The following is a 27,537-nucleotide window of genomic DNA, read 5'->3' on the forward strand; positions in this document are numbered from 1 at the left end:
TGGAGGCTTTCTCAATAGGGCTTATATTAATCTGGGAATAGCTCAGTCTGGTGGAGCCTGCAGTGCAGAGGAACAAATAGCCAAACGTATCTTGGACAGAGTTAGGTCAGGGAGGATGGGAAGTGGTTGAGTGGGATAATCACATTGTCAATTAGGGTTATGACGGCTGTATTCTGTCCTTTCCCCCAAAATGTCAGGGCAACATATATAGGATTATCCCTTTCTGCCCTCACAACGACCCTATGAGGTAGGCTAGTTTGAGTGTCAGGCCCTGCCACCTTTCAGAGCTGGAAAGACAAAACCTCCTTATTAGTAGAGAACTGGATATTGGGGCTAGCAGGAGCCAGGAATAGGGTGGAACAGGGAACCTATAGAGAACCCTTAAGATCACACCCCAAGATTGTAACCCACTCAGGGGAATGTGCAACATTTTGGGGGGCTACTTGCCACAACTGGGCTCACCCCTGACAATGACTACCTGGTCCCCAAGAAGCGTAATGTGCCAGAGCATGAATCTGAACGGAAGCTTGGCAGTGCAATGTTCATAGGACATTTCTTGTAGGAGGAACATCATCACCTTCATGGTCATGGACCTTAGTTCTCCAGGAAGGGACAGGGCAACCAAGCTAAGAATTGAAACCCTTGGAATTGCTTGGAAGTTGCTGGTGGAATAACCTTTGTAGACCAGTCCCTAGACCTGGGGAGCTTCTAGCCAGCTGCTCTCTTGCTCAGCATCAGATTCACAATGGTTCATACCATGGACAGTTCCCTTGCTTGACTGAATGCCGAAATGGGAGACTGCAAGCATTGTTGTTAGCATCTGCCTTGAGAGACAATGGGGGTGAAGTCTAGCTGCTGGAGAATCACAACACTTGCTGTGGCTGCAGAGACCGGTAACTTGTAAATGCCACATGCGTTGTTTTGGCTGCGTTAGCAACACTGATGTGACCTCTGCGGGGGTCAAGTGTCAGGAGCTAGCTGGCAGAAAATCACACTGTTGGAGTTAACTCTTTATTCGCATATGAGCTGTAGAAAAAAGCTTGCAGTCCAGTAATAGATCTCCACCACACATTTGATCTAGGTAGATACAAGCACATGCCTTGGCTTTGCAGACAGTTATTCACATGAAGAAATTGGTGTGGACTGTGTATATCTGGGCTGAAACACGTGCATAATAAAGCCAGGCATTTTGCAGATTGTGAGCTTTTTGTTGTTGTTGTTGCATTTTGTTCTTACATTTCTATACTAATTTCCACTCCAGGAGCTCAAGGTCTTCCCCCACTTTTTACCTCACAACAGCCTTGTGGGGTAGATTAGGCCCAGGCTCACCCCAGCGAGCTTCATGACCGAGTAGGGATTTGAACACAGGCCCTGCACTAACATAATACTACTACCGCACCATGTTGGATTATCACACTGGTGTCCTAGTTCTCTTAGATTGGAAATGTTATGGTGGCAGAATGGAGTTGATTGAGAAACTGTAGGTGGAATAACTTCTTTGCACATGTGAGCCTATCAAACAAATGGAACAACTTGGGGTGTGTGTGTGCAATAGATGAATGACTACATTTCATGGCACCATGCCAGACAACTGTTTTGCACTAGTGCAAATGTTCACAAGGGGGTAGCCATGTGACTGGGCATCTCCTGAAGAGAGCGATCACTGGGGGTTGGGGGAGGGAGGGAGGGAGGGAGAGATCAGGGCTGCAGACTAATTATGACCTTGTCACTAATGGCTGATGAAGCATCCATCACCATCTGGCCTCTGACTGGTCACAGGGATTGACTGACTCAGAGCAGCTATCTCAATCCTGGGGCTAATTGTTTTTGTTAAACTAGCAGACTCCCTACAGGCCTGCTCTGTTATCTTTTGCCCCCCTCCTTGCTTACACAGAGTAAATGGATTAGTTGGCAGATTGCAGAGAATAGATATTGAGGTCTGGCTGGTGGCAGCAGTGTAGGTGATAGCCCCTCACCCTTTTCTCTTGCCTTCCCTGCACTAGATTTTTCCTATAGCATCAGATGCTAAAAACTAAACAAAGATGAACACCAGAGTATCATCACCATGTAAGTCAAAGTGAAATATCAAAAACCTAAGTTCAGCCAGACTTGCAGGTTTCAGAGTGATTGAAGTTGGAATCCCACAACCATTTAAACTGGGAATAAGTCCTGTGGAACTTAATTGTGCTTACTTCTGAGTAGACATGCACAGGATTGTACTGTTAAGCTCCACTGAATACACTGGGGATTACCTCTGGGCAAATAAGCATAAGGCTTCACTGTTAATTCATCACGGTTAATATTAAATCAAACAGGGGTGGGGAAAGAAAAGATTTCAAGTGCTTGTCAATCAAGCCAGTTCTTTGGCATGTTTTGACCAGGACATAGAAAGGATTCATTAAAAAGCAATTGAGCGGAAAATTGCGTGCATGCTTCTCCTTAAATAAAGCAAAAGTAAAACAGGGGGTGGGAAATCTGTGGCCAGTGGTCAAGGATGATGGGAGTTGCAGGCCTTCAACATATGATGGGCCAAATGTATCCATTTCCTGGACTGCAGTGTGTGAACCACACCATGGTTGCAGTTGAGCTTCATTCCAAGAATTTCACAGGAGTTCCATAATTCAGTTTGAGGCCTCCTTCCCATGTGATCTCCTTGGCGTGACTCCTCATGCACCACTTTTAATTCCATCAATTACACAGGGTCTACTTGTGGATCCAGGGCATTCACCTGCCTTGGGGGGGGGGAAGCCCCATGAAATATTCAGTTCTGATCAGCAACTGCCTTTGTAGGTTGGCCGACCCTTTCCCTTTCCTAAAAGGTTTGCTATCGAGTCTCAGGGCACGAGCAAAAGTTGATGATGTTGAGGGGTCAGGGCAGAGGTAGATCAAATGTCTGGAGAACACAGGCAGCCTTCATCTCTCTGGCCTCCGAGCTGATGGCTGAACAAATGAGCTGTAATCATCCCCCTGGGGAACGGCAGCACCGAGAGAGAGCAGGGCCTGGCAGCAGTTTTGTTAAAGCTGCGTTGGAGAGAAATGGTGCGGACAGATTCAATGTCACAGGTGGGTTTTGGTTACAGCATCCTGGCACCATCCCGGGCTCGCTGATGGGTCTTCAGCACCTTTCCTCGCCTCTTCTCGTGTGGCTGATGGTTCCACCTTTGGAGAGAGAGGCTAAAGATTAAGAGGATGACAAATAGGCATCTGCTTACACAGCGTTAAGGGCTAATCTGCCCTGCTATACTGCAAGAGCCTTGAAGAGAGGGGATTCTCACACAGGCGTAATACACACACATGCACAACTACCCCAGAGACTCGCAAGGAGAGCAAGGCTCTCCATGGTTTGTCAAAGGACACCTGGTAGGCTTAGACTGGAGAGCTCTTCCCATGGAAGATTCTTGGCTGGGTTGAAGAGTTCAGTCACTATTGGAGAGACGTGGCCAGCCCACAGACTGGATGCAGCTGCTTCTGGGCCAACACCTGAGGAGCAAGAGGCTGGATTAGTTAACACAGCAAAGGACAAGTTGCAGAAAGCAGGGAGCTGAGGCATCCGGCCTCTCAACAGGATCAGCTACCAGCATGGCTGTCTCCCCTACAGACTCAACAATGAGCAAACGGATGGAGGGCAGCCAGGCAGGTAAGTAAGTGGCATCACTGCCCTTTGGACCATGTTTCTTTCTTCCCCCTGCCCCTTCCATTCAGGTCTGAGGTTTCTTCTTCTTCCTTGGAACAGGCCTAGTTGCAATGGACTGGAAGGGCACCAACGGGTACTGCAATTGGGTACCAAAGGCACTGGAAGCTGTGGCAATGGATGTGGCTGATGATGCTAGTAAGCGTTAGAGCCAAAGAGAACCTCTCTCTCATCATGATTCCATAGTTTCACCTCTGAGCTCAGATGGTGAGCTCATCTCATCTGAACAAGGCAGGCTTTCCTGGAGCAAAGTAATAGGAATATACTTTATAGCAAGGCAGATCATTGCTCCTTTTACCTTAGAATTGTCCACCCATTGGTAGCAGCTTGCCAAGATTTAAGACGAGGGTATTTCCCAGCTCTACTTGAAGATGGCAGGGATGGAACAGGAGATCTTCTGGATACAAAGCATGTGATCTGTCACTGAGCAAGAGCCAGACCTCTTCTGAAGAATCAGAAAGTGAGGGAGGTCACTGGAGTCCCACAAATGAAACTATGAAAACTTCAGTCCAGGTGACGCCTTTAATCCTCAAGGCCACCACATGTGGAGGAGTGGCCTTTGTTTATTTGCACGTAATGAATTCATTTAGGGCAGCAGTTTTCATTTGGGGACTCATTTCTTAATATTTTTTTTTACCATAGATTTGTATGGTTGTGGTACAGCTGTCGTGACCCAATAAAGGGGCCCGACCCACTAGGTGCAGACCAATGATTAAGAGATGTGGACATTTCAAACTGCCAATTTTCTAGCACTCGGATAAAACTGAACAAATGAGTGATTAAACAAAACTCTCCCACCACCCCCTGAAAAGAAAAGGTGGACCAGAGTGGCTAAATACTTATCTCTTAAACTATCAGGTAAATTTAGGATCCTGAGAACCAAAGTAGACTAGTGATCAGTGTGTTGGGCTAGGATATGGGAGACTTGGGTTCAAAGAGGCCCTCCATCTTAGGACCCAGTCACTATCTCTCAGCCTGGAGTACCTCACAGGGTTGCTGTGAGGAGAGCATGAGAGGAGAACAATGCATACCACGCTGAACCCTTTTACAGGTGAAATGGGATATATAAAAGAATATTTTAAAAAATAATCTGAAGATAAAAAAACGAAGTAGAGTTTTGTTACCTAGCTAGTTTATTATGGCTTGACCCATCAGATACACTGAGCAAACCTAGAAATTGGTGGGGAAGTATAAACTCAGTTTGTGGTGTGGTGTAGAATAAACAAAATTAACAGTCTGATAACTAAAGATAATGATGTCAGGAAAGCAGCTGCCTATTATTACTTTGCTCTCTGAGTTGTGCTTTGATATAGTAAAATATCATATGTGATGGATTGGCTCCTGTTGACCGGGGAAGGGGAATCCTAATTGTATCTCTGGCATATTAGAAACTCAATTTTTTAAAAAAGTTTTTTTTAATTTAAAAGAGAAGCTGCCTGTTGGTTACCTTCTAGGTGCAATGCTGCGCTTTGGTTTAGTTTTACTTATTCTTGTTTAACTTGTAACTGTTTTACTTGTAACCTCCCTTGGGACCTTGTGTTGAAGGGTGGAAAATAAAGTGTGTGTGTGTGTGTGTTTCACACCAGTGGACTGTTGTTGTACAAAATAAAGCATAAGCAGGTGGCTGGTAACTTTGCCACACAATAGATTGTGCAATCTGTTGCACAAATTTCCTTTAGCACAACTGTTGTGTTGGATTCTTCTGTTGTGCAATATTAAAACTCACCTGTCCGTCCCTGTGCCGGTGGACAGGGGACACAGGATACAGCCCACTGTGTGTGTGTGTGTGTGTGTGTACACATACGTTTTGTACATTATTCCAGTTCTGTCCCCAACAGATGGAAGTGAGTCTTTTACTGCTCTTTTACAGAGAGGGTGTGTGTGTCAAGTAAATATAGGGGTCCCGCAATGGGGGAGCAAGCTCTTTACCTACCCCCCACCTTTCCCCTGGATTTGTCGTCATTCAAAACATGTGGAGATCTTCTCTCTTTTTCATTTCATTTTAAAATTATCTCTATCTTCCTTTCTTCTTTTATCTGCTTTGCTTTTGTTTATGTTTTGTTTTGTTCTTTGGTGTCCTCTGCTCTGGGTTAAAGAGGGTATGCACTTGAAGGTGATGTCTGGCTGATGTAAGACCCTGAGTGAGAGGCAGGGCAGGAGAGATCTTCACCACTTTTGGTGAGAGACAAGGGTTAAGATTTACCTTTGAGAGAGCTTTGTATTCCCCCCTCTTTCTCTTTTCCTTTCCTTTTTTCCTCCCCCCCCCATTCTTTTTATTATTTAGTTTGTTTTTCATTGTATTTTATGGTGAAAAGTTTCAATAAAAATCTATGCAGAAAACTCAAAACATGTGTGGAGAAAATGCCCCTGTTTCATTGTGTGGTGCTCCATTAAGATGCCTAGACAGCTCCATTGGTAAGTGCATGCTGCTGATAACACCAGGGTTGCAGGTTTGATCCCCGTATGGGAGAGCTGCGTATTCCTACATTGCAGGAGGGTTGGACCCCCAGGGCCTCTTTCCAACTCTACAATTCTATAATTCTATGATTCCGTGATCTGTCCAGCCCCCTGATGCCTCTCTTGTTTGTCACTAATAGGACTCAGCCTGACTCCCAGCAAAGCTGGCAGCCCCATGTTGCTGTGCAAGGTGTGTGGCGACACCAGCAGTGGAAAGCACTATGGTATCTATGCTTGCAACGGCTGCAGTGGGTTTTTCAAGCGTAGCGTCCGCAGGAAGCTCATCTACAGGTAAGGGTGACATCTGTCCCCAGTAGGGCTCAGAATATTTAATGTATCAATGCATTAATGTGTTAATTGCATTTATACCCCCATCTTTCCTTCTGCCTAATGGTAGGGCTGGTCCCTCTCAACTCCTCCCTCCCTTCTCTACTTTAAAACAGTTATGGGGGCTCCAGGTTTGATCTGAATTAGGGATCTGGATTTTACCAGACCCACGCCAGCATTCAAACCACTGCACCATAGTCATCACCAGCTCTCATCAGACCCAGCAAGCATAGTCCATAGACAGGAATGATGGGAATTGTAGTTCAGTGACATCTGGAGGGCCACATGTTCCTCACCCCTGATCTGCCGCCTCATCCAGTGCACTGCATTGTTCCTTTTGACAGGTGCCAAGCTGGCACAGGTATGTGTCCGGTGGACAAAGCTCACAGGAACCAGTGCCAAGCCTGCCGGCTGAAGAAATGCCTGCAGGCTGGAATGAACAAGGATGGTGAGTAGAGACTGGGAGACCAGGAAAAGGCTCTCACCTGTTGGGCTTCCAATGCATAATACTTTATTTGTGGGAACATGGGTGGCGCTGTGGTCTAAACCACTGAGCCTCTTGGGCTTGCTGATTGGATGCTTGGTGGTTCGAATCCCCACAACAGGGTGGGCTCCCATTGCTCTGTCCTAGCTCCTGCCAACCTAGCAGTTTGAAAACATGCCAGTGCAAGCAGATAAATAGGTACCGCTGCAGCAGGAAGGTAAACAGCATTTCTGTGCACTTTGGTTTCCGTCAGTGTTCTATTGCGCCAGAAGCAGTTTAGTCCTGCTGGTCACATGATCCAGAAAGCTGTCTGTGGACAAATGCCAGCTCCCTTGGCCTGAAAGCAAGATGAGCGTCACAACCCCATAGCCACCTTTAACTGGACTTAACCATATGGCTGGTGGGACCACAGCTTCCCTCCCAAGCCTCTGCGGGGATCACTCTCCTCCCGAGGAGGCTTGGGAGGGAAGCTGAGCGCCCGCCAGCCTTATGGTTGGCAGGGCGCAGCTGGCGGGCATGCAGGGAAAGGGGAGGCCACCGGCAAAGCTGCGCAGCTCCCCCACTTGCTGGGGCACCCCTGAGAGGCTGGCACCCTGGCGCAACACACTACTAAGCCCTATGGGAAAGACGGCTCTGCTGCCAACCCTTTGATCTGTTTGCTTTGCTGTTGACCTCTTGCCTGTCCTGCCTCAGCTGTGCAGAATGAACGCCAGCCCCGCAGCACAGCCCAGGTGCGACTCGATGCCGTTGACTTGGATCCCGACAGGCAAGCTGAACACCTGACCACAACGCAGGATGTCCTGCTGCCACCGCCGCCGCCACCCTGCCCCTCCCTGCCGAGCCACAGGGGCCCCACCACCTGCTCTGCAACGGGGACTCCAAGGGGCCGACCCACAACTCCTCCCAGCAACCACCGCTTCATGGCCAGCCTGATGACAGCCGAGACTTGTGCCAAGTTGGAGCCAGAGGATGGTCAGTGGCTGGGCATGGGTGCAGAGGGGGGGGGAAGGCAGGCAGTATGCCAAGGAAGTGTTAGGGCACATCTGGTCATCCAGTTGTTGTTGAACTACAACTCCTAGCCTCCCCACTCATTGTCCAACAACAACTAGAGGTCTACAGGTTCCCCACTGCTGCTTCTGAACATGTGGCCTTGGTGACATCCTACTTCCAGCTTCCTTAAACCCACAGAAGACAGCCGGTGCAGATGCATTGATACACACCATGGCTCGTTTTGAGTGGCTGTACTGGATTTAACCAAGCCTGTGAGACCTTCCTTTGCTGCCCCCTAGTGAACACTGATAGTACTGCCTCAATTGGGCTTCTGGCTCCTCCTAGTTTTGCCTTGTTGTTCACTGAAATTTCTAGTCTCTGCAGTTACAGTGGCCAGGTGTCCATCTTAATAGGACCGCTTTATGCAGTCATTTATCTGGAGGGCTGTCAGAGGAGAGCTTGGTTAGAAGGGCTTTTAGGCCAACTGAAGAACCATAATTGAAATTGTGCATCAATGCTGTGCATTTATGCCAAGTGCTCTCAGGTGGCGATGTGTCAAGTGGCCGCCCTCTGCGAACATTTCCTTCAGAACAGATGTGCCTCTAAACTTGCAAATCTGCAGCTCTACAGTGTTGACAGGATGATTCTCCCTTCTGCAGCCGAGGAGAACATTGATGTCACCAGTAATGAGCCAGAGCACCCAGCGGGAGAGGCACACGTGTCCCCGTATCCCCCGACCAGCTCCGAGAGTGTCTATGAAACCTCCGCCCGGCTACTCTTTATGGCTGTAAAATGGGCAAAAAACTTGCCGGTCTTTTCAAACCTGCCCTTCCGAGACCAGGTGAGTTCCTGGGCCAAGTCCAGTGGTGGATTACTTGGGCTCAGGCTAAGGCAGGGGTGGTGGCTGGCAACATATGTTGAAGAGGGGCCGTAATTCAGTGAATGAGCATTTGCCTTGCCTGCAGAAGGTCTCGATCGCTGGCATTTCTAGGTTGGATAAAGAGAATCTCCTTTTTTCTCTTTTATTGAAGAACAGGATATTTTAATGCCATCATCATCATCATCATCACAGAGGCGTCTGTGGAGGGGATATATTGATTGAAAATGTCTAGTAAACTAGGTTGGTAGTTGGGCTCCTATTCAGGGTATTTGGTGAGCCAACATGACAGTGCTGTAGGACTGAGGATTGGAGTGACCATTCTGATTCTATGGCAGTGGACAAAACTTTATTGTAATTTTTTAATAAATGTGTGTGTGTGTGTGTGTGTGTGAGAGAGAGAGAGAGAGAGAGAGAGAGAGAGAGAGAGAGAGAGAGAGAGAGATACTCTAGCCTAAAACCCCGGAGAGTGTCTGCCAGTCAGTATAGACAAGACTGAGATGGATGACCTAATGATCTGACTCAGTATAACACAACTTCCTATGTTTCTGTTCTTGGCTCTTATTCTCTTCTACTTGAGCTTATTCACTGAACCAGGAAGTATCCAATTGTACCAAAATACTAGCTCGATGTGTTAACTTCTACAGGTAAAAATAGAACATGCTCTAAATCAGGGTGGGGAACCTCTGAAAGCTCCCCCCTCCATGGCCCACAAGGCCCTCTTGGCTAAGCCACACCAACTTGCCATGTACCTAACATTATATATGACATCAGGTATGGGGCAGTTGAACACACAGCTAGGCTAAAGGTGATTTGCAGGAGCGACTGCTGATCAGTGGCATCTGCAGAGGCTTGCACATAGCACTCTATAAGCACCAATGCTCAGCTGAGCCTAAATTTACATATATTGCTATACAGTGATACTGACAAATTTAGAACCAGATGTATCTTTATCTATAACTGAGGTGGTGAACTTGTGGACCTCTCTGTCTTATTGGACTCCAACCCCCATCAAACCCAGCCAGAATGATCAACTGGCAGGGATGAATGAGTTGGTAGCCACAGATTCCCCAGTCCAATTTATTAAAAATGGGGAAATAAGGCACAGGCATTTTGGCTACGTTGTCACATTATGTAAGGACTAAGGCAGTGTTTCCCAACCACTGTTCCGCGGCACACTAGTGTGCCGCGAGATGTTGCCTGGAGGGAGGCGGGCGAGTCGGGCGGCGAGAGGCGGGGCGACGGCGGCGAGGAGAGGCCGCCCAGCGCGGGGCTCTCGCCGTCTGCCTGCCTGGCTGCCTGCGAGCTCGGCGGGCAGCGCCTCCGTCCGCAGCGCCCGCCTCGCGGCTCTCATTCCCTGCCCCTGCCAAAGCTCACCCAGCCAAGCCGCGCTCTCCTTCCTGCCTCGCTTTGCTGCCTCCTCCCCCCCCACCCCCAAAGCTTGGAGGTTCCCCGGCAAGGGGGAGGGAAAAAAATGGAAACTTACACTTTCGTGCGTCCCTCCCGGCGTGACGCTGCGCGCTGACGTCACGGGGCTGTAATGGTGGTGTGCCTCGAGATTTTTTTCATCAAACAAGTGTGCCTTTCCCCAAAAAAGGTTGGGAAACACTGGACTAAGGAAGGCAGACAACAAGGTAATTGGTTTTGTGAAAACTGGTGCTTGTTGGAAGTGTAAAATACATTTCTGTGAACACAGAGCATCCATAATCTGTTATCTAGTCTAAGGTGTCCTGTCCTTTGCAGGTGATCTTACTAGAGGAAGCCTGGAGTGAGCTGTTCTTGCTGTGTGCCATTCAGTGGTCTTTGCCACTGGAAAGCTGCCCCCTCCTCTCTGTGTCAGAGCTGACCCCCACCCTCAATGGAAAGGTCGTGTCTTCAGGAATGGACATTCGTGTCCTGCAGGAAATAATTGCACGTTTCAAAGCACTTGGTGTGGATCCCACTGAATTTGCCTGTATGAAGGCAATTGTACTGTTCAAACCAGGTGAGCGGGCTGTCAGGAAGAACATGTACGTAAATCATAGAGAAAATTCTGCATTTCCTCAAAATTACAGTTATAATTTAAAAGCGTCCCCCAGTAAGGTTTTCCATGAAAATTACATCATTGTTTTTGAATAATTTATCCTAGCTTTGCTCCTTTCCCCTCCTTGTGCTTAGCACTGGAGGACCACTCTTCTGACATCTCAGCAGGCATTGCCCATATACTTTCAAAGAAGTATTTGCATTCATGAAAGCTAGAAGCTCAAGATGGTGTGCCAAATGAGTTACTGTCCATTTCCAATCCTCCTTCAAGGCTGCTGCATCCTCTGTCTTCAAAATATTCCATGAGACCCTAATCCTGTTTTAAGATCTGCAGTAGAACAGCATCGGTGTACTGTACACATATTTTCCTTAAGCATAAGTCTTCTGTTTCTTTTCTTTTGCAGAAACACGAGGTCTGAAGGATCCAGACCAGGTTGAGAATTTGCAGGATCAGTCTCAAGTGATGCTGGGACAACATAACCAATTACATTACCCCAGCCAGCCAGTCAGGTACCTACAGCTGAGTGCTCCTCCTTGCTGTTATCTTCTCAATTCCTCCTTCGGAATGCATTCATTCCAACCCAGCCCAGGCAACATGGTAGTGCTAACTAAAGCCAGTGTTTCTCCAGCTATTGTTGGACTACAACTCCCATTATCCCTGACCACTAGAAATTGTTGGAAGAAGGTCGTCTCCATTTCTCCGCTCTCAAATGTGGTGGAAAATTTTGGGATATAATTTTAACCTAACCTAAACTTTTGTCTCCTCCTCCCAGGTTTGGAAAGCTGCTTCTGCTTCTGCCTTCGCTGAAAGTTATTTCTTCAGACCGCATTGAGCTTCTTTTTTTTCGTAGGACCATCGGGAACACTCCCATGGAGAAGCTGCTCTGTGACATGTTCAAGAACTGACACCTCCAAGATTCCAGAATGCCAGTATTTCTATTTTAAAAACCTTGAACCAAGCACAAGACACAAGCAAATGCTTCCTCGTGAATAGGCTTTGGCTTGTCATAGACTGGAAGGTGGCATTTGGCTGCAGACCAGGAATGTTGCTAGGACCCAAACACTGAATTTTTACAAGGCGTGTTAATAGTTGCCTGAAGTCACACCCTCTTATTATGGGACCCTTCTTATTCTTTCCAAAGAGGCAGTAGGCTTGGATGTATGTATGTATGTATGTATGTATGCATATGTGTGGAGATGCACTGTGTACCTGCTCAGATAACTCACCATTGTTTCCATGGCCGAGTTTTGGCCTTGAAAACAGGTTCTGGGACTCAAATTCAGCTCTAATTTTAACTATAAAACTCGCTCCTTAGTGCTGTAAAGTGCTTCTAGCCCACAAAGCTTAGAATGAACAAGTAGCATATTTTCCTTTAAAGACAATCAAGTGTATTTCTACAATTCATAGAAGAGGAAACACAGTGGAAGGGGGCGTTTTCCTCTACCTTACTAAAGGAGAGCACCATGGAAGAGTGTAAGAACACAGTGATTGCAAAATGCAGCCTCTAAAAGGGGGCTTCCTGATTATTTAAAAATTAAGACTTTTCTTGGCTAACATCCTGTATTGAAGTAAGTTTTGAGGACAATCAAGGCACACCACAGCTTGTACATGAAACAAAGAGAAGGTTGGGGCACATGCCTGGCCCTAAGCCAACAGAAATGCTTGACTCTGCCCTTTCATACTAAGTAGGTGATGTTAGCTCTGAACTTTTTATGTGACAAATGAGACCAGTTTGAAGGCAGAATCCCTTTCTTAGGGGCTGCTGATTCAGGAATTGAGGAATTTGCTGGCTCTTGGGCTTGTATAAGTATTAATAAACTGGAAGCTTGTATACTTTTTGAATTATTTTTTAAAAATCTGTTTACTGTTTGCAGTTCTGACCCATTCACCTCGTTTGGAAAGTCATCTAGCTGAACGGATCCAGTTTCAGGCCTGGATTGGGGCTCACAATCTATAGTTCAGATGGGTTTGAGAGTGTTGCCTTTCTACTGCAATCCAATCCTAGACTTACTACAGTGGACACCCACTGTCTTTCTAGAGATTGCCAGACTGCAAACTGGAGAACATCATTTATATTGAAGAACTGATGATCCAGTTCTGTGGAAGACCCCTGCTCCCTTTGGTTAGGCTTCGATTTCAATACAATGAATAAGGTTGTTGATGACAGATGACAACAAACTGAACTTGCCGGAATGTCAGGAACAAACTCTTTTTATAACCAATGACTAATGCCTGGAATAGAGGCATAAGCGTGTAGCATTCTGCTAGGGACAGAGTAATGAAAACCTATAACCAGTTCTCCTGCTCCTGTTTTTCTAGAAGGGGAAATATAAGAAGTTTATATGGAAGGGCAGTCATACGCAGGTTAGCAGGATGAAAGCATCCAACATACTAAGAAAAGGGTTAATGTTCACAATGGCTATAGCATGCCAAGAAAGGATTCTGGGATGTCATATACCTTTTTCCAGAGGCAGTTTGTACAGTTATGAACAGTCTTATGTGTGACAGCAGCTGAGCAGTCCATCTGTTCAGCTGCTGTCTGCCTCAGAGTTAGTCAGTCTGAAGGAGTGTTTATTTTAGATACAAACCTATGTAAAATGTATTAGTAACCTAAGTATCACCTGCCTGTCTTGTACATTTAATCTAACAAGTGCAAATACACTGAGTAAAAGTTATTTGTTATTTAAACTTGAAAAAGAGAGTGTCTTGCGTAATTTTAAATGACCCCATCTCTTCTTTCACATAGCCCTGTAAATGGGAACTAGAGTCTAATTCCCACAAGATTGTGCTACTGCAGGCATCAGACATTTGCTAGGGTGGCAAGTGTGATGGAAAAGTTTGTTTGTTGGGCAAATTGGGTCACCAAGTGTTTTTATTCTTTTCTTTTTCCTGCCAGAAAACGGTTAACAAATGGCAGCGTCTGATTGGCCGGGGTTCAGGGGTGGCAGTTTAAAAGGAGAGGATTTGGAGAGACAGGTTGAGAGGTTGGGAGATAGGGAGTTGGTTCCACTCTGAGGAATATATCAAAAGCTACAGAAAGGAGTCTCTGAGCTTAGTGTGAAGGACAGTGTGTGAGAGTAATAGGCCAGGAAATAACTGGGAGGCTGAGCCAGGAGAAGTAGAAGCTGTAAAAGAGACAGTCTACTTAGGTCTCATTCCAGTCAGGAGGGGAGAGATTATTCTAGAAAGAGAAGACTCGCAAACCAGTTAAGAGGGGTGTGGCAATCCTTTGGGTCTGTTACTTGAAGTACCTCAGGAGGAGGATTGTCAAAGGGGCGTGTAACTGACAGAAAGTGCCACCTTGTTTAAGAACCAAAGTATTAAGCGATAACAGCTATGCAACACCTGAGAAAGAACTGAAGTGAAATAACTGGAAATAAACTGAGCATTTACCATCTAAAAACCTGTAATCTCTACCTGAAGCAAATTAACTGAACATAAGCAACTGAAATTTTAAAAAAGCTGTGCTTCATTAAGAGTCCATAACATCAGTTCGGTTTAGTATAAATGTTATTGGGTGAAATAACATTATAACCTGAAGTACCCTTTGTTTTACCCACTTTGTGTCAAAAACTTACTTTGTTTAATAAAATCTTTCTTGTTTATTTGATCAAATCCTGACCGAGACTCCAAATCATTAAGTTTTCCCTCACACAAGTCCCCCACTAGATAATCTGGGGTAAATTGAAGACGTTCATGTAACTGGTGTACCGTGAAAGGGCGGTTGTGCCATCGCAGCAAGTATAACTATCCTAGCCCCAGACACAAAGCCAATCGACCCAATCGATTTAACAATACTTTTTTGCTGAACATCAATATTAAGCAAAATCAAAACAAAATCAGAGACTACTTGAAGCTCTTTGATAGTATTATGGTCATTGAAGTTCAATGTAAATATGTTGGTTTTTTTAACTCCCCCCCCCCCACAATGTGGGACTTAACTTTCCCCCCTTTAATGTGGGACATTTAAGCCAGGAAGGTAAAGGGGGGGGGGAATGCTAGAATTAGATTTGAGGGCTTGGCAGTGTTAAACAATGGAAGATAGTCTGTTTTTTGCATCCTTATGAGGCAACTCCCACCAGTTCCTTGGATTTGGAGTTTGTCATAAAATAGCTGTAAATGGGGGGGGGGGGGCTCCAGTTCTTGACTTTAGCAGTAATGTATGTATCTTTTAAAGTGGACCTTTGGGGAGCCCCATTTTTTAAACAGACTGATTGTGACAGCAGCCCTCCTTACTGTTTCTCCACCCATCTACATTTTGCTTGAGTAATGTGATTCTGGGAGTGACTTTTTCCCCCTGCCCATCAGTCTGTTTGTGGAGCTTTTTGCTCATGTAGCAGCACCGAGTGCCCAGGGCAAAGCCAGAAAAGCAAAGAATTCTACCTCCTAATATTTCTGCTGCCTCTCCTGTGCCCTGAAAACAGAACACCTGTTGTGGTTATGGCTATTGAACTTTTGGCACAAATATCTGGCACTGCCCTACCGTACTTGGAATCAAACTGACCTTTTTTTTCTTTTTTAAGCCAAAAAGCTCTCTTTTTCCACAACAATCCCTGAATTCGGCTGTTTTGTCAGCTGGGATCAATAATAGGTCCCAGAACTTGAAGCAGCAAGATGCCATGGATGAGATGTTAGAATTTAACCAGTTCCCCTGCTCTTGGCTTTTCTAGTAGGGGAAAGATAAGACGTTTATATGGAAGGGCAGTCACAGTCAGATGAAAGCCTCCAACATGCAAAGAAAAGGGTTAATGTTTTCAAGGGCTATAGCATGCCAAAATAGGATTCTGGAATGTCATATACCTTTTCCCAGAGGCAGTTGGTACAGTTATGTCAGTTATGAACAGTCTTATGTGTGACAGCAGCTGAGCAGTCGGTCTGTTCAGCTGGTGTCTACCTCAGAGTTAGTCATTCTGTAGGAGTTTTTGTCTTAGATACAAATCTATGTAAGATGTATTAGTAACTTGAGTTACACCTGCCTGTCTTGTACATTTGCAAGTACACTGAGTAAAAGTTATTTGTTACTTAAACTTTAAAAAGAGAGTGTCTTGCGTAATTTTTATAGGAGGGGAAAGGGAACTAATTAAAAGGTTAAACAACCCAGTCTTTTCTTTCGCATAGCTCTGTAAATGGGAACTAGAGTCTAATTCCCAACAAGATTCTGCTACTGCAGGCATCAGGCATTTCCTAGGGTGGCAAGTGTGACGGAAAAGTTTGTTTGTTGGGCAAATTGGGACACCAAGTGTTTTTCTTTCTTTTCTTTTTCCTGCCAGAAAACGGTTAACAAATGGCAGCGTCTGATTGGCCAGGGTCCAGGGGTGGCAGTTTAAAAGGAGAGGATTTGGAGAGACAGGTTGGGAGGTTGGGAGATAGGGAGTTGGTTCCACTCTGAGGAATATATCAAAAGCTACAGAAAGGAGTCTCTGAGCTTATTCTGAAGGACAGTGTGCGGTGTCCTGTGAGAGTAATAGGCCAGGAAATAACTGGGAGGCTGAGCCAGGAGAAGTAGAAGCTGTAAGAGAGACAGTCTACTTAGGTCTCATTCCAGTCAGGAGGGGAGAGATTCTTCTAGAAAGAGAAGACTCCCAAACCAGTCAAGAGGGGTGTAGCAATCCCTTGGGTCTGTTACTTGGAGTACCTCAGGAGGAGGATTGTCAAAGGGGGGTGTAACTGACAGAAAGTGCCACCTTGTTTAAGAACCAAAGTGTTAAGCGACAACAGCTATGCAACACCTGAGAAAGAACTGAAATAACTGGAAATAAGCTGAGCATTCACCATTTAGTCTAAAAACCTGTAATCTCTACCTGAGGCGAAGTAACCGAACATAAGCAATTGAAGTTTAAAAGAAGCTGTGCTTGATTAAGAGTCCATAACATCAGTTAGATTTAGTATAAATGTTATAAGGTGAATGGTTACCTGAATAACATTATAACCTGAGGTACCCTTTGTTTTACCCACTTTGTGTCAAAAACTTCCTTTGTTTAATAAAACCTTTCTTGTTTGTTTGATCAAATCCTGCTTGAGACTCCAAATCATTAAGTTTTCCCTCACACAAGTCCCCCACTAGATAATCTGGGGTAAATTGAAGAAGTTCATGTAATTGGTGTACCGTGAAAGGGCGGTTGTGCCATCGCAGCAAGTATAACTATCCTAGCCCCAGACACAAAGCCAATCGACACAATCGATTTAACAATACTTTTTTGCTGAACATCAATATTAAGCAAAATCAAAACAAAATCAGAGACTACTTGAAGCTCTTTGATAGTATTATGGTCATTGAAGTTCAATGTAAATACATTGGGTTTTTTAACTCCCCCCCCCCACAATGTGGGACTTAACTTTCCCCCCTTTAATGTGGGACATTTAAGCCAGGAAGGTAAAGGGGGGGGGGGGGAAATGCTAGAATTAGATTTGAGGGCTTGGCAGTGTTAAACAATGGAAGATAGTCTGTTTTTTGCATCCTTATGAGGCAACTCCCACCAGTTCCTTGGATTTGGAGTTTGTCATAAAATAGCTGTAAATTGGGGGGGGGGGCTCCAGTTCTTGACTTTAGCAGTAATGTATGTATCTTTTAAAGTGGACCTTTGGGGAGCCCCATTTTTTAAACAGACTGATTGTGACAGCAGCCCTCCTTACTGTTTCTCCACCCATCTACATTTTGCTTGAGTAATGTGATTCTGGGAGTGACTTTTTCCCCCTGCCCATCAGTCTGTTTGTGGAGCTTTTTGCTCATGTAGCAGCACCGAGTGCCCAGGGCAAAGCCAGAAAAACAAAGAATTCTACCTCCTAATATTTCTGCTGCCTCTCCTGTGCCCTGAAAACAGAACACCTGTTGTGGTTATGGCTATTGAACTTTTGGCACAAATATCTGGCACTGCCCTACCGTACTTGGAATCAAACTGGCATTCGTTATTTTGACCTTTTTTTCTTTTTTTAAGCCCAGAAGTTCTCTTTTTCCACAACAGGTATGCACCTGACAGTTGTCTGAGAATTGTTTGAGTATATATGAACATTTTTAAATATCTGACAACACAATGAAGTGAATAAGGAATAGCTTCGAACAAGAGCTTGGTCTCTTTTATGCTGTGGGTCCTTCTAAGAGGGCCCATGCTTATGAATCCCAGTGCAAAAACCCAATCCCTGAATTCGGCTGTTTTGTCAGCTGGGATCAATAATAGGTCCCAGAACTTGAAGCAGCAAGATGCCATGGATGAGATGTTAGAATTTAACCAGTTCCCCTGCTCTTGGCTTTTCTAGTAGGGGAAAGATAAGACGTTTATATGGAAGGGCAGTCACACTCAGATGAAAGCCTCCAACATGCAAAGAAAAGGGTTAATGTTTTCAAGGGCTATAGCATGCCAAAATAGGATTCTGGAATGTCATATACCTTTTCCCAGAGGCAGTTGGTACAGTTATGTCAGTTATGAACAGTCTTATGTGTGACAGCAGCTGAGCAGTCAGTCTGTTCAGCTGGTGTCTGCCTCAGAGTTAGTCATTCTGTAGGAGTTTTTGTCTTAGATACAAATCTATGTAAGATGTATTAGTAACTTGAGTTACACCTGCCTGTCTTGTACATTTGCAAGTACACTGAGTAAAAGTTATTTGTTACTTAAACTTTAAAAAGAGAGTGTCTTGCGTAATTTTTATAGGAGGGGAAAGGGAACTAATTAAAAGGTTAAACAACCCAGTCTTTTCTTTCGCATAGCTCTGTAAATGGGAACTAGAGTCTAATTCCCAACAAGATTCTGCTACTGCAGGCATCAGGCATTTCCTAGGTGGCAAGTGTGACGGAGAAGTTTGTTTGTTGGGCAAATTGGGTCACCAAGTGTTTTTATTCTTTTCTTTTTCCTGCCAGAAAACGGTTAACAAATGGCAGCGTCTGATTGGCCAGGGTCCAGGGATGGCAGTTTAAAAGGAGAGGATTTGGAGAGACAGGTTGAGAGGTTGGGAGATAGGGAGTTGGTTCTGGGCAGAAACATCCACTCTCAGGAATATATCAAAAGCTACAGAAAGGAGTCTCTGAGCTTAGTGTGAAGGACAGTGTGTGAGAGTAATAGGCCAGGAAATAACTGGGAGGCTGAGCCAGGAGAAGTAGAAGCTGTAAGAGAGACAGTCTACTTAGGTCCCATTCCAGTCAGGAGGGGAGAGATTCTTCTAGAAAGAGAAGACTCCCAAACCAGTCAAGAGGGGTGTGGCAATCCCTTGGGTCTGTTACTTGGAGTACCTCAGGAGGAGGATTGTCAAAGGGGTGTGTAACTGACAGAAAGTGCCACCTTGTTTAAGAACCAAAGTATTAAGCGATAACAGCTATGCAACACCTGAGAAAGAACTGAAGTGAAATAACTGGAAATAAGCTGAGCATTTACCATTTAGTCTAAAAACCTGTAATCTCTACCTGAGGCGAAGTAACTGAACATAAGCAATTGAAGTTTAAAAGAAGCTGTGCTTGATTAAGAGTCCATAACATTAGTTCGGTTTAGTATAAATGAAGGTGAAGTTACCTGAAATAACATTATAACCTGAAGTACCCTTTGTTTTACCCACTTTGTGTCAAAAACTTCCTTTGTCTAATAAAACCTTTCTTGTTTGTTTGATCAAATCCTGACTGAGACTCCAGATCATTAAGTTTTCCCTCACACAAGTCCCCCACTAGATAATCTGGAGTAAATTGAAGAAGTTTGTGTAACTGGTGTACCGTGAGGTGGTTGCACTATATGTAAGTGAGGGATGGCCTGACGGTACCAGGGTGAGAAAGGGCTGTTGTGCTGTCGCAGCAAGTATAATGATCCTAGCCCCAGACACAAAGCCAATTGACACAAACCGAAAAACCTACATGGCAGACCTCTCCTGTGAAAGTACCATTGCAGAACATCTAATGATCCTAATGAAAAATCATATGTTTGAATACTTTTCTGTGTTTAAATACCTAGCAACCTTCCTGCATGTAGAAAAGTAGTACATTAGGGGAGGGGATCTCTGGAGAGAGAGAGAGAGAGAGCTCTCCTGCCACCTAGTGATTAAAATGTGCCCTTACAGCCTGAAGTGGCATAGTCCCAGAACCACATAATTTATATGGCCTTGTTAACACTTCCCTGCTTCTAACTTAGGTTTCATGCTCTCAATATTCCCCTCACTGTCTCCCAAAGACACAAAAGCCTTTGTCTAGATGGTTGATTTTGATCATCACCATGTATGGAAAACATCTGCCACAATCACTTTATTTTCAATTGTTTTCTTCTTTAATAAGCTAGAAGTTATTTGTACATAAAGTCATTTTTGTACAGCCATATAGTATCATATTTACAAAATATTACGCAAATTGCACTTTGAATGTGATGGCCTTGTTCCAGGAAAGAGAAACAAAAATAACATTAATTTAAAAAACTAAAGAAACCTCCAGTCATGAAATTACAATGTGCCAGCTGACTGCGTAACTGCAAGCCAGCTGGTTCAGTGAGCAAAATAAAGCATTTTCCTTTATAGAATTCTTTAAACATGTAAGATTTATAGAGTATAACACAGAAAAATATATCCTTTTACAATACATAAGTCTTTTAAAATTTACACTCAGTATACTTATAAATTACTTTTTAAAAAGCCATTAAAAATAACTATATGCAGGTCAAAATCTTTTCTAGTTGTGAGTACATTCACTTAATACCATGAATGGGGAGAAAAAATTCCAAGACCCTGTACAGTGGTACCTCGGGTTACATACGCTTCAAGTTACAGACTCCACTAACCCAGAAATAGTACCTCGGGTTAAGAACTTTGCTTCAGGATGAGAACAGAAATCGTGCTCCGGCAGCGTGGCAGCAGTAGGAGGCCCCATTAGCTAAAGTGGTGCTTTAGGTTAAGATGGTACCACTGTATCAAAAACAAAACAAACAGTGCACCAACCAAAACTCTGGTTTGGACCTATCTGAATTATATAATTGTATCTCCTCCTCCCCCAACAAGGCCTGCATTAAGACATAAATTTCAGCAATTGACTGAAATACAGCTTAAAATCGAATTAAAATCAAAATAAGTTCAGGTGGCGACCCACAAATTATAACTATAACTATAGGAGTTGGAAACCTTAAGGTACTCACCAGAGTCAGCTATTTGTATGAGCCAGTGAGAAGAGTTAGAGAGGCCACTTGTATGCAGGGTCTTGTAAAAGGAGAGGGGTCAGACTGAGCCCCGACCAAAGGCCTGGTGGAACAGCTCCGTCTTGCAGGCCCTGCGGAAAGATGTCAAGTCCCGCAGGGCCCTGGTCTCTTGCAACAGAGCGTTCCACCAGACTGGGGCCAGTGGATGTGAAGTGGTCTATAAAATCCGCATAGTAAGAATAAGAGACCATAGGCGCCGACTCCATGGGGCTTGAGGGGGCCCGAGCCCCCTCAAAAATTCGTTTGGGGGGGCTCTGCCCCCCCAATAATCTCCGGCGCCCCTCCAGCAGAGCGCCACCGCCGCCCTCCCCCAGCCCAAAATGCACAGGGTCGGGCTGCATGCCTCCTGCCCTCCCTCCCGAGCAAAAGCTCCACCCAATTTCCGTTCCGGAGCTGATTGATAGGCGCAGCACGCTCTCCCCTATTCGCTCACGAGGAGGCGGCGCCACTTTATTTGCATATTCATGAGCTTATTTATTATTCATGAGCTTTCCCGGGCCCCCCCAATATTTTTTATAAGTCCGCGTCCCTGTAAGAGACCAAGGAAAGGCCTCACCTTTTTCTAGATAGCTATTGTTCTTGTTATACTCCTGGGTTCACACCACTGTGTTAGCACCACCACCACAGTCCCAGTTAACAGCAAAGAGAAACTCAGAGCTAAAAGTGGAGCCACAGTAAAAAAAATAGCTCTGAAAAGCAGTCCCCATCCAAGGCTGCTCTTGACTCTGCCCTTCTCTCTAGGTTTTACTGCTTGGTTTGCTGAAGTGCAGGACTCCCATTCCACAAGCATCAGCTTTGCAGGTGAATGCATAACAGTAGGAATTCTCAGTGCAGAGATAAATAAACCATCAGTAGCCTGAGAAATTAACATGACTAGGCTGTGACACAGCCAAAGAGGCTACTGGAAGACCTGGACTCAAAGAAGATAAAGCCTCAGTGATACCACAACAGTATAACAAAATCATCTCAAGCCAATTGTTCCGGCATTACTACCATCGCTTCCAAGCTTGCTTTTTCTACATTCAAACATTTAATACACGAGATCCAAGCAGCAAACCACTTAGTCTCTAGTATCTAGTCTCTAGATAACCCACATTATCTAGATTTTACTTGGATGGAATACCCTCATTTCTTGTTTGCTAAATTTTTGATATCAGGCCCAGCAAATTTAGGCCCAAGCAAATTTAGGCCCAGCAAAACAGCTAGATTAAGATGGCTGTACTATCTATTAGAAATAAAATCCTATTTATTTTCGAGTTATTAGTACCCTAACTGTGTGTGACCTATCATCTATAGTTTATCGGAAATTGTGCAAATCTGGTTTATTCACAACACGGCACATGCACAATCCGGGGGATGGGGGGGGGGGTTGGATCGGTCAGACCAGGGGCAACGTAAACCGAAACTGCTTCAAAGAATTACTTCCAAATGTATTTCCAGGCTTCCCAGTGAAAAGAGAAAGACTGCTAGTTACATACAGAAAGAGTTAGCCACCCTGGTTCACAAAAACATATACCCTGAGAATATCTCAAAGGATGATCACAGTTTTGCCCATGCTACATATGAATACATTACCCAAAGTCACATCAGCCTGAATATACTAAACATAGAAAGATGAAAAGGAACAGTTTAGAGGTAGACCAGCAACTAAATTTTTCCTTGCATTCATATTCATTACTCATTTATCTAATGTGGTGGAAACCAAGAGTATAAAATTAGTGGGTGCCGTGGAACCAAATGGTTCATACTAGCGCACTTAAGTTATAGTAAGGGCCTTAGAAAATCAATATTGTTATGGCAGTTGCAACACAGGTCCTACATTATCCATATACTGTGAGGAAGATATGGACAGCTTTCTCCATGTGGTAAGTGGGGCTGACAAAGAACCTATGCTGCAGAGTTGAAGACGAGAGCCTAGCAGAAGACTCACTTTGCCATAGCAATCTGGATTTTCCATTCCTAAAATTGAGGTCCTTCACTATTCAATAATGCAAGTTATAGCAGGGAATACTGAAATACCACTGCAAGCTGAAGATGAAAGAAACCTTACCTTTTGGGGCACTTGGTTGTGGTCCTCAGGCAGCACTTTCTGTGGCAAGCATGCTTGCATACTGAAATCAGGAACACAACAATTAATACACTCGAATGCTGCTTTACTGTGTCTCATGCTGACAGGAAAGCATGTTAAAAAGGGGGAATTGGTTGAGCACCCCACCCCACCTGCTGATTGTAGCAACATCTGGAGAGTCACAGGTTCCCTACTCCTGGAACAGACCTTCCTAAATACTTGGTGCAGAATAGTGCATTTAAACTAAACAATAAAAGAAGGAAGTTTTCAACTTACAACATCTGCTTCCTTCTTCCTTCTCTTTTTTCTTTCTGTTTTGCTTACCTGAAACAGAAAGAGCTAAATCAGAAATTAACAGGTTCAGAATCTGTTCTCCCAGTCACCCCTCCGGTTCATTCTGCCTCCTCATGTATCTTTCAATCCTTCACAAGCACTTTTCAAGGGCCCAATTAATGTCAGGTGGACATTTGGTATCTCCCATAATGCTTCTCCCCTGCCCAGTACATCCCTCTGTCATTTCACTTCCAACCTTCAGCACTCTAGCATTCCTAAGACACTGCTCAATTAGCTCTGGCGTGATTGGATGGGTCTAGAATCCTGCTGCCAGGGTATCTTTAAAAAGATACCCAACAAAGGGACTAATAAAGAACAATCCTGCCCTACTTTAGTACTAAACAGCTGCCCTCTGCATGTTTTTCCATGCTTCCAGCTCTGTCCAAGAGACTTGGTTCTATTCTAGAATGACAGCCATTTAAAAGATGTGAGCACACAATTATGAGATTGTATTCAACTAAGCAGGGCTGGCCCCAATACATTTTGGCACCTGAGGCAGACCCCCAAATGATGTCCCCCTCCCTGCCAGGGAAGAAGGGGTGAGGGAAGATCTACATTAGGATCTGTTGCCCCAGTAAATCCTGCCACCTGAGACAGTCACTTCACCTTGTCTCATGGGTGGGCCAGCCCTGAATCAATATCTGCATTAGGATCTGCTGCCCCTGTGGATCCTGCCACCTGAGACAGTTGCCTCACCTTGCCCTGTAACTAAGCCCTATTCAAAGTAGACCCACTGAAATTAATGGACCTAAGTTAGTTGTGCTCATTAATTTCAATGGACCTATTCTGTGTAGGACTAGTGAAGGATACAGTCAATAGCTTGCAAAAATTATCTTCATCCATGTGCTTTTCTAGAGATGAGCAGTCCCCAAGCACAAAGGTTTTGCCATGTAAAAGAGATGTCCATCTCCAGTAAAGCATTATGCTCTGCAACAGTGGAGTTTGGTTTGTGTGGGTAAAGCTGCAGTCTTCTGGGGGTAGCATCACTGCTCACTGGGGTGGGATGAGGTAGCATTGAGGTTGAGGGAGCTCTGGATTGGCAGCTGCTGCTCCCCAGGTATGCACACAACGCCTTCTCTCCTCCCAGAGCTGCCACTTCACCTTCTCATCTCACACTGACGCTTCATGGTCTTAATTTTGTGTTGATTACTGCAAGCTAAGCATTTCAAATTGCATTTGTTATTTAACAAACTAATTAGGGAGACTATGAGAGATATTACAAACTGCAAGGAAAGTGGTTAGTGCCAGAACCTCAGCAACAAATGCCCTTTCTACAAAACAAAGCTTTAAGAGGCAGTAAGGTCACAAGAGGGAGGTTCTTAAAGTACAGAAAAAGAATGTGATCCTTATTCCAGTGCGATGTAAGAGTAATAATTCAGTAGGGTGTGCCAGACCAGTTTACCTTTAAGGCAGTACAATTCGAAGGCATATACTCCGTCATATATTCGTCCAAAAACACCTTGAATGTATTGACCCACACCCGGACAGGCGATTCACGCCAGTCTCTTTGTTCAAGCCTCATTGTTTTTTCCAGAATTTGTTCAAAGAGGGCATGTAGGTCTTTGTACCGGATGCAGTTTCCATCACCCATCTATAAGGAACAAAGAAGTGAAAGTGGATTTTGTTCGATCTGCAAAATTTCAAATATTGCAATACAAAGCAAGTACTGTATGAGTTTAAATCAAAGCTCAACAACAGTAGAGCAATAGTGCAAACATAAATTATAAGTAATAAACTTAATTAGCTTTGTTTGTTCTTAATATTGTTATCACATAGATGAACAGAATATTGCAGCCACTTTGCTCCTCCTTCTAGTCCTGCTGCTGCCACACTGCTGTGAACTAAGCCATGATTTGGCTAAGTGTTATGTCCAAAACTGGATTCATGGGTTTTCTTGCTCTAGACCAGGGGTTGTCAACCTGGTCCCTACCGCCCACTAGTGGGCGTTTCAGGATTCTAGGTAGGCAGTAGGCGAGTAGGGGGTTCTATGGCACCAGCTGAATCCTCCTTCCATTGAACAATCAAAAAAGATGCATTAGTGGGCAGTAGGTATAAAAAGGTTGACTACCCCTGCTCTAGACAAACCATGAGCTGTAGTCAACCTAGAGAAGCTGTCAGATGTTAATTCACTTCCCCCGTTTAAGAGAGCTAAAGTGTCACCCTGGTATGCAATAATAATGAGATATTTCAAGGATTCTGCAGTTTTGAAATCTGGTAGCAACCAAGAGCCTACAAGCTAAAGTTCTTCACTTCATAACATAGAAGCCCTGCAACTTACTGCCAAAGCCGATGAGTAGAAACTGAGGATATTTTGTCGGAATTCTTTCAAGGCTTTTTTAAAGACAACATCCACCAGAGTGTCCTTTTGACAGTCCTCACTATCAAGATCATTCATCTGTGAATCAACAGAATAAAGTTAAACCATATCATTAAATTTCAATAGCTAATGAGTAAAAGAACCTGAGAGGCGGAGGGAATGATACGGTTAATTCCATCATGCTCTGGTGTGAGCTACCGTATTTACATGAATCGAATGTGCCATCGAATCGAATACGCACCTGAATTTCCAAAACCTTTAAACGCAAAAAAAAAATTTGCTGGTGAATATAAATGCACCATCAAATCTAATGAACACCCTAATTTTCGCGATGTAATTTGGGGAAAAAAGTGTGAATTACATTTGAGTAAATATGGCAATTACAACTTGGGGCACAGCTGAAAAGGTGCTAAACTTGTTCTCACTAGGGGCAGGGAGTAGACTTAGCCCCATGTCAAAGGGGGAGCATTTCTTAACTTTTTTGCATAGAAAGTGAATGCCTGCACACCTCTGAAGATTAAGAAATGCACTTGGAGATGCTATTATGGGGTACCTGCCCTCCAGTCTCACAAAACTGGTGGTCCCTGACCCACTGACAAGAGGTCCTGCCACAATGCACAAGAAGTGTGTTCCTGTACCATGAGGAAACAGAGGCACAGTGCACCTGCATCCTCACTGCAATATCAGAGGTCAAAAGGGAACAAAATGGCATTGCGCCGGGGTTTAAATCATCCCGGCCATGCCCCCGAGCCTCCTGATTGGGTGCTCAGTGCTGTGACATGGCCAGGGCACCTCGTCGTGACATGGGACGTTGCCCTGTCCACACTGAGGTGGGAGGAAGTGTGCCCAGGAGGCCAGAGTGCAACACGTCCCCGCTGTGAGGCGGAAGCGACCTGTCATAGAATAGTAAGATACCCACAATTAAAAGACCATCTTATAAGCAATAAGCAATATAAATAACTTAAGAGCTCTGCTTGATCCAGCTATCAGATCAATCTAGTCTAGCTTCTTGTTCCCCACAGAGTCCAGACAGATGCTTCCATGAAAAGCACAAAACAGGGCTACAGGCAATAAGTGCATTCCACCCAGCTTTTGTGGCCTAATTGGAATTCAGTTGCCTTCATAATATAGCTATAATGGCTAATGGCCGTGCCAAAACTACCCTTTGTAATTTTTCTCGATAAAAGATATGAGATGCAGGACTCTTGGGCTGTCCATTTTTAAAGTTCAGTTACCTTTTTCAAGAGGAACTCATCCATGCTTTTCAAGTCACTGACGCTGGTTATGATCTGAAGGGCGTCATTCTGCCACTGTGCAGGTTCCATTGTCACATTGCTGATTTTCAGGCTGCTCTTTCGCTTCACCTTGGGAGACGGCTCTTTGTTCTCCTTACATTCCCTTCGATAGATGCCAGACAACTCAGGACTCCTTGGGGGAGTCAGTTCTAAAAAGGGCAAAGTAATGCATGTCGCATCAAGCAGCAGGGTCTTCCAGCTCAGACATCTCTTGCAAGCATCAAGGCTCCAGTTCAAAGGTTCTTTATTCCTCTGGAACCTTGACGTGTGCGCAAGGAGTTGCTGCATGCCTAAAGGATTCCCAACCCACTGCACTGTCAGGATTATTCTAGGAAATCTAAGGCAAATTATGGGCAAATACTGGATACAGCTGCCAAGAGCTAACTTTGTACAGTGTGCTTGCAACAGAGTGGTACATTATGATTTGGCAAAGGGTTGTCCTGCAGCCACCCTGTATCAAGCACCTATGTCAGAATCCCTCCCCCTGGAAACAGTATGGAACAAGGGTCAGCAGCCTTTCTCAG

At 44.7% G+C, this 27,537-nt stretch overlaps 3 protein-coding genes across 3 annotated transcripts in view; 1 reads left to right on the forward strand and 2 right to left on the reverse strand.

The window, feature by feature from the left end:
- Nucleotides 1-997: 997 nt before the first annotated feature.
- The window catches only part of LOC308573235 (unconventional myosin-IXa-like), a 192,305-nt gene continuing 165,765 nt past the window's right edge, over nucleotides 998-27,537 (reverse strand). Inside the window, exon 36 of the mRNA XM_081169965.1 lies at nucleotides 998-3,159. Coding sequence (XP_081026091.1) covers nucleotides 3,058-3,159 — 102 coding nt within the window. The 3' untranslated portion in view covers nucleotides 998-3,057. The remainder of the gene's footprint in view (nucleotides 3,160-27,537) is intronic.
- Nucleotides 3,081-27,301, reverse strand: LOC308572853 (unconventional myosin-IXa-like; the record flags this gene model as incomplete). The annotated part of the gene is made up of 6 exons (XM_081169284.1): nucleotides 3,081-3,161; nucleotides 23,052-23,111; nucleotides 23,345-23,392; nucleotides 24,804-24,992; nucleotides 25,680-25,796; nucleotides 26,954-27,301. The coding sequence occupies 5 exons, from the start codon at nucleotides 27,299-27,301 to the stop codon at nucleotides 23,076-23,078; spliced, it is 738 nt and encodes a 245-aa protein (XP_081025410.1). The 3' UTR covers nucleotides 3,081-3,161; nucleotides 23,052-23,075.
- Nucleotides 6,271-13,301, forward strand: NR2E3 (nuclear receptor subfamily 2 group E member 3). The gene is made up of 7 exons (XM_081170108.1): nucleotides 6,271-6,439; nucleotides 6,820-6,923; nucleotides 7,653-7,931; nucleotides 8,609-8,790; nucleotides 10,570-10,810; nucleotides 11,253-11,358; nucleotides 11,622-13,301. The coding sequence occupies exons 1-7, from the start codon at nucleotides 6,324-6,326 to the stop codon at nucleotides 11,752-11,754; spliced, it is 1,161 nt and encodes a 386-aa protein (XP_081026234.1). The 5' UTR covers nucleotides 6,271-6,323; the 3' UTR covers nucleotides 11,755-13,301.

This window comes from Podarcis bocagei (assembly GCF_964188305.1).
Source record: "Podarcis bocagei genome assembly, chromosome: 14".
NCBI classification, from domain to species: Eukaryota; Metazoa; Chordata; class Lepidosauria; order Squamata; family Lacertidae; genus Podarcis; species Podarcis bocagei.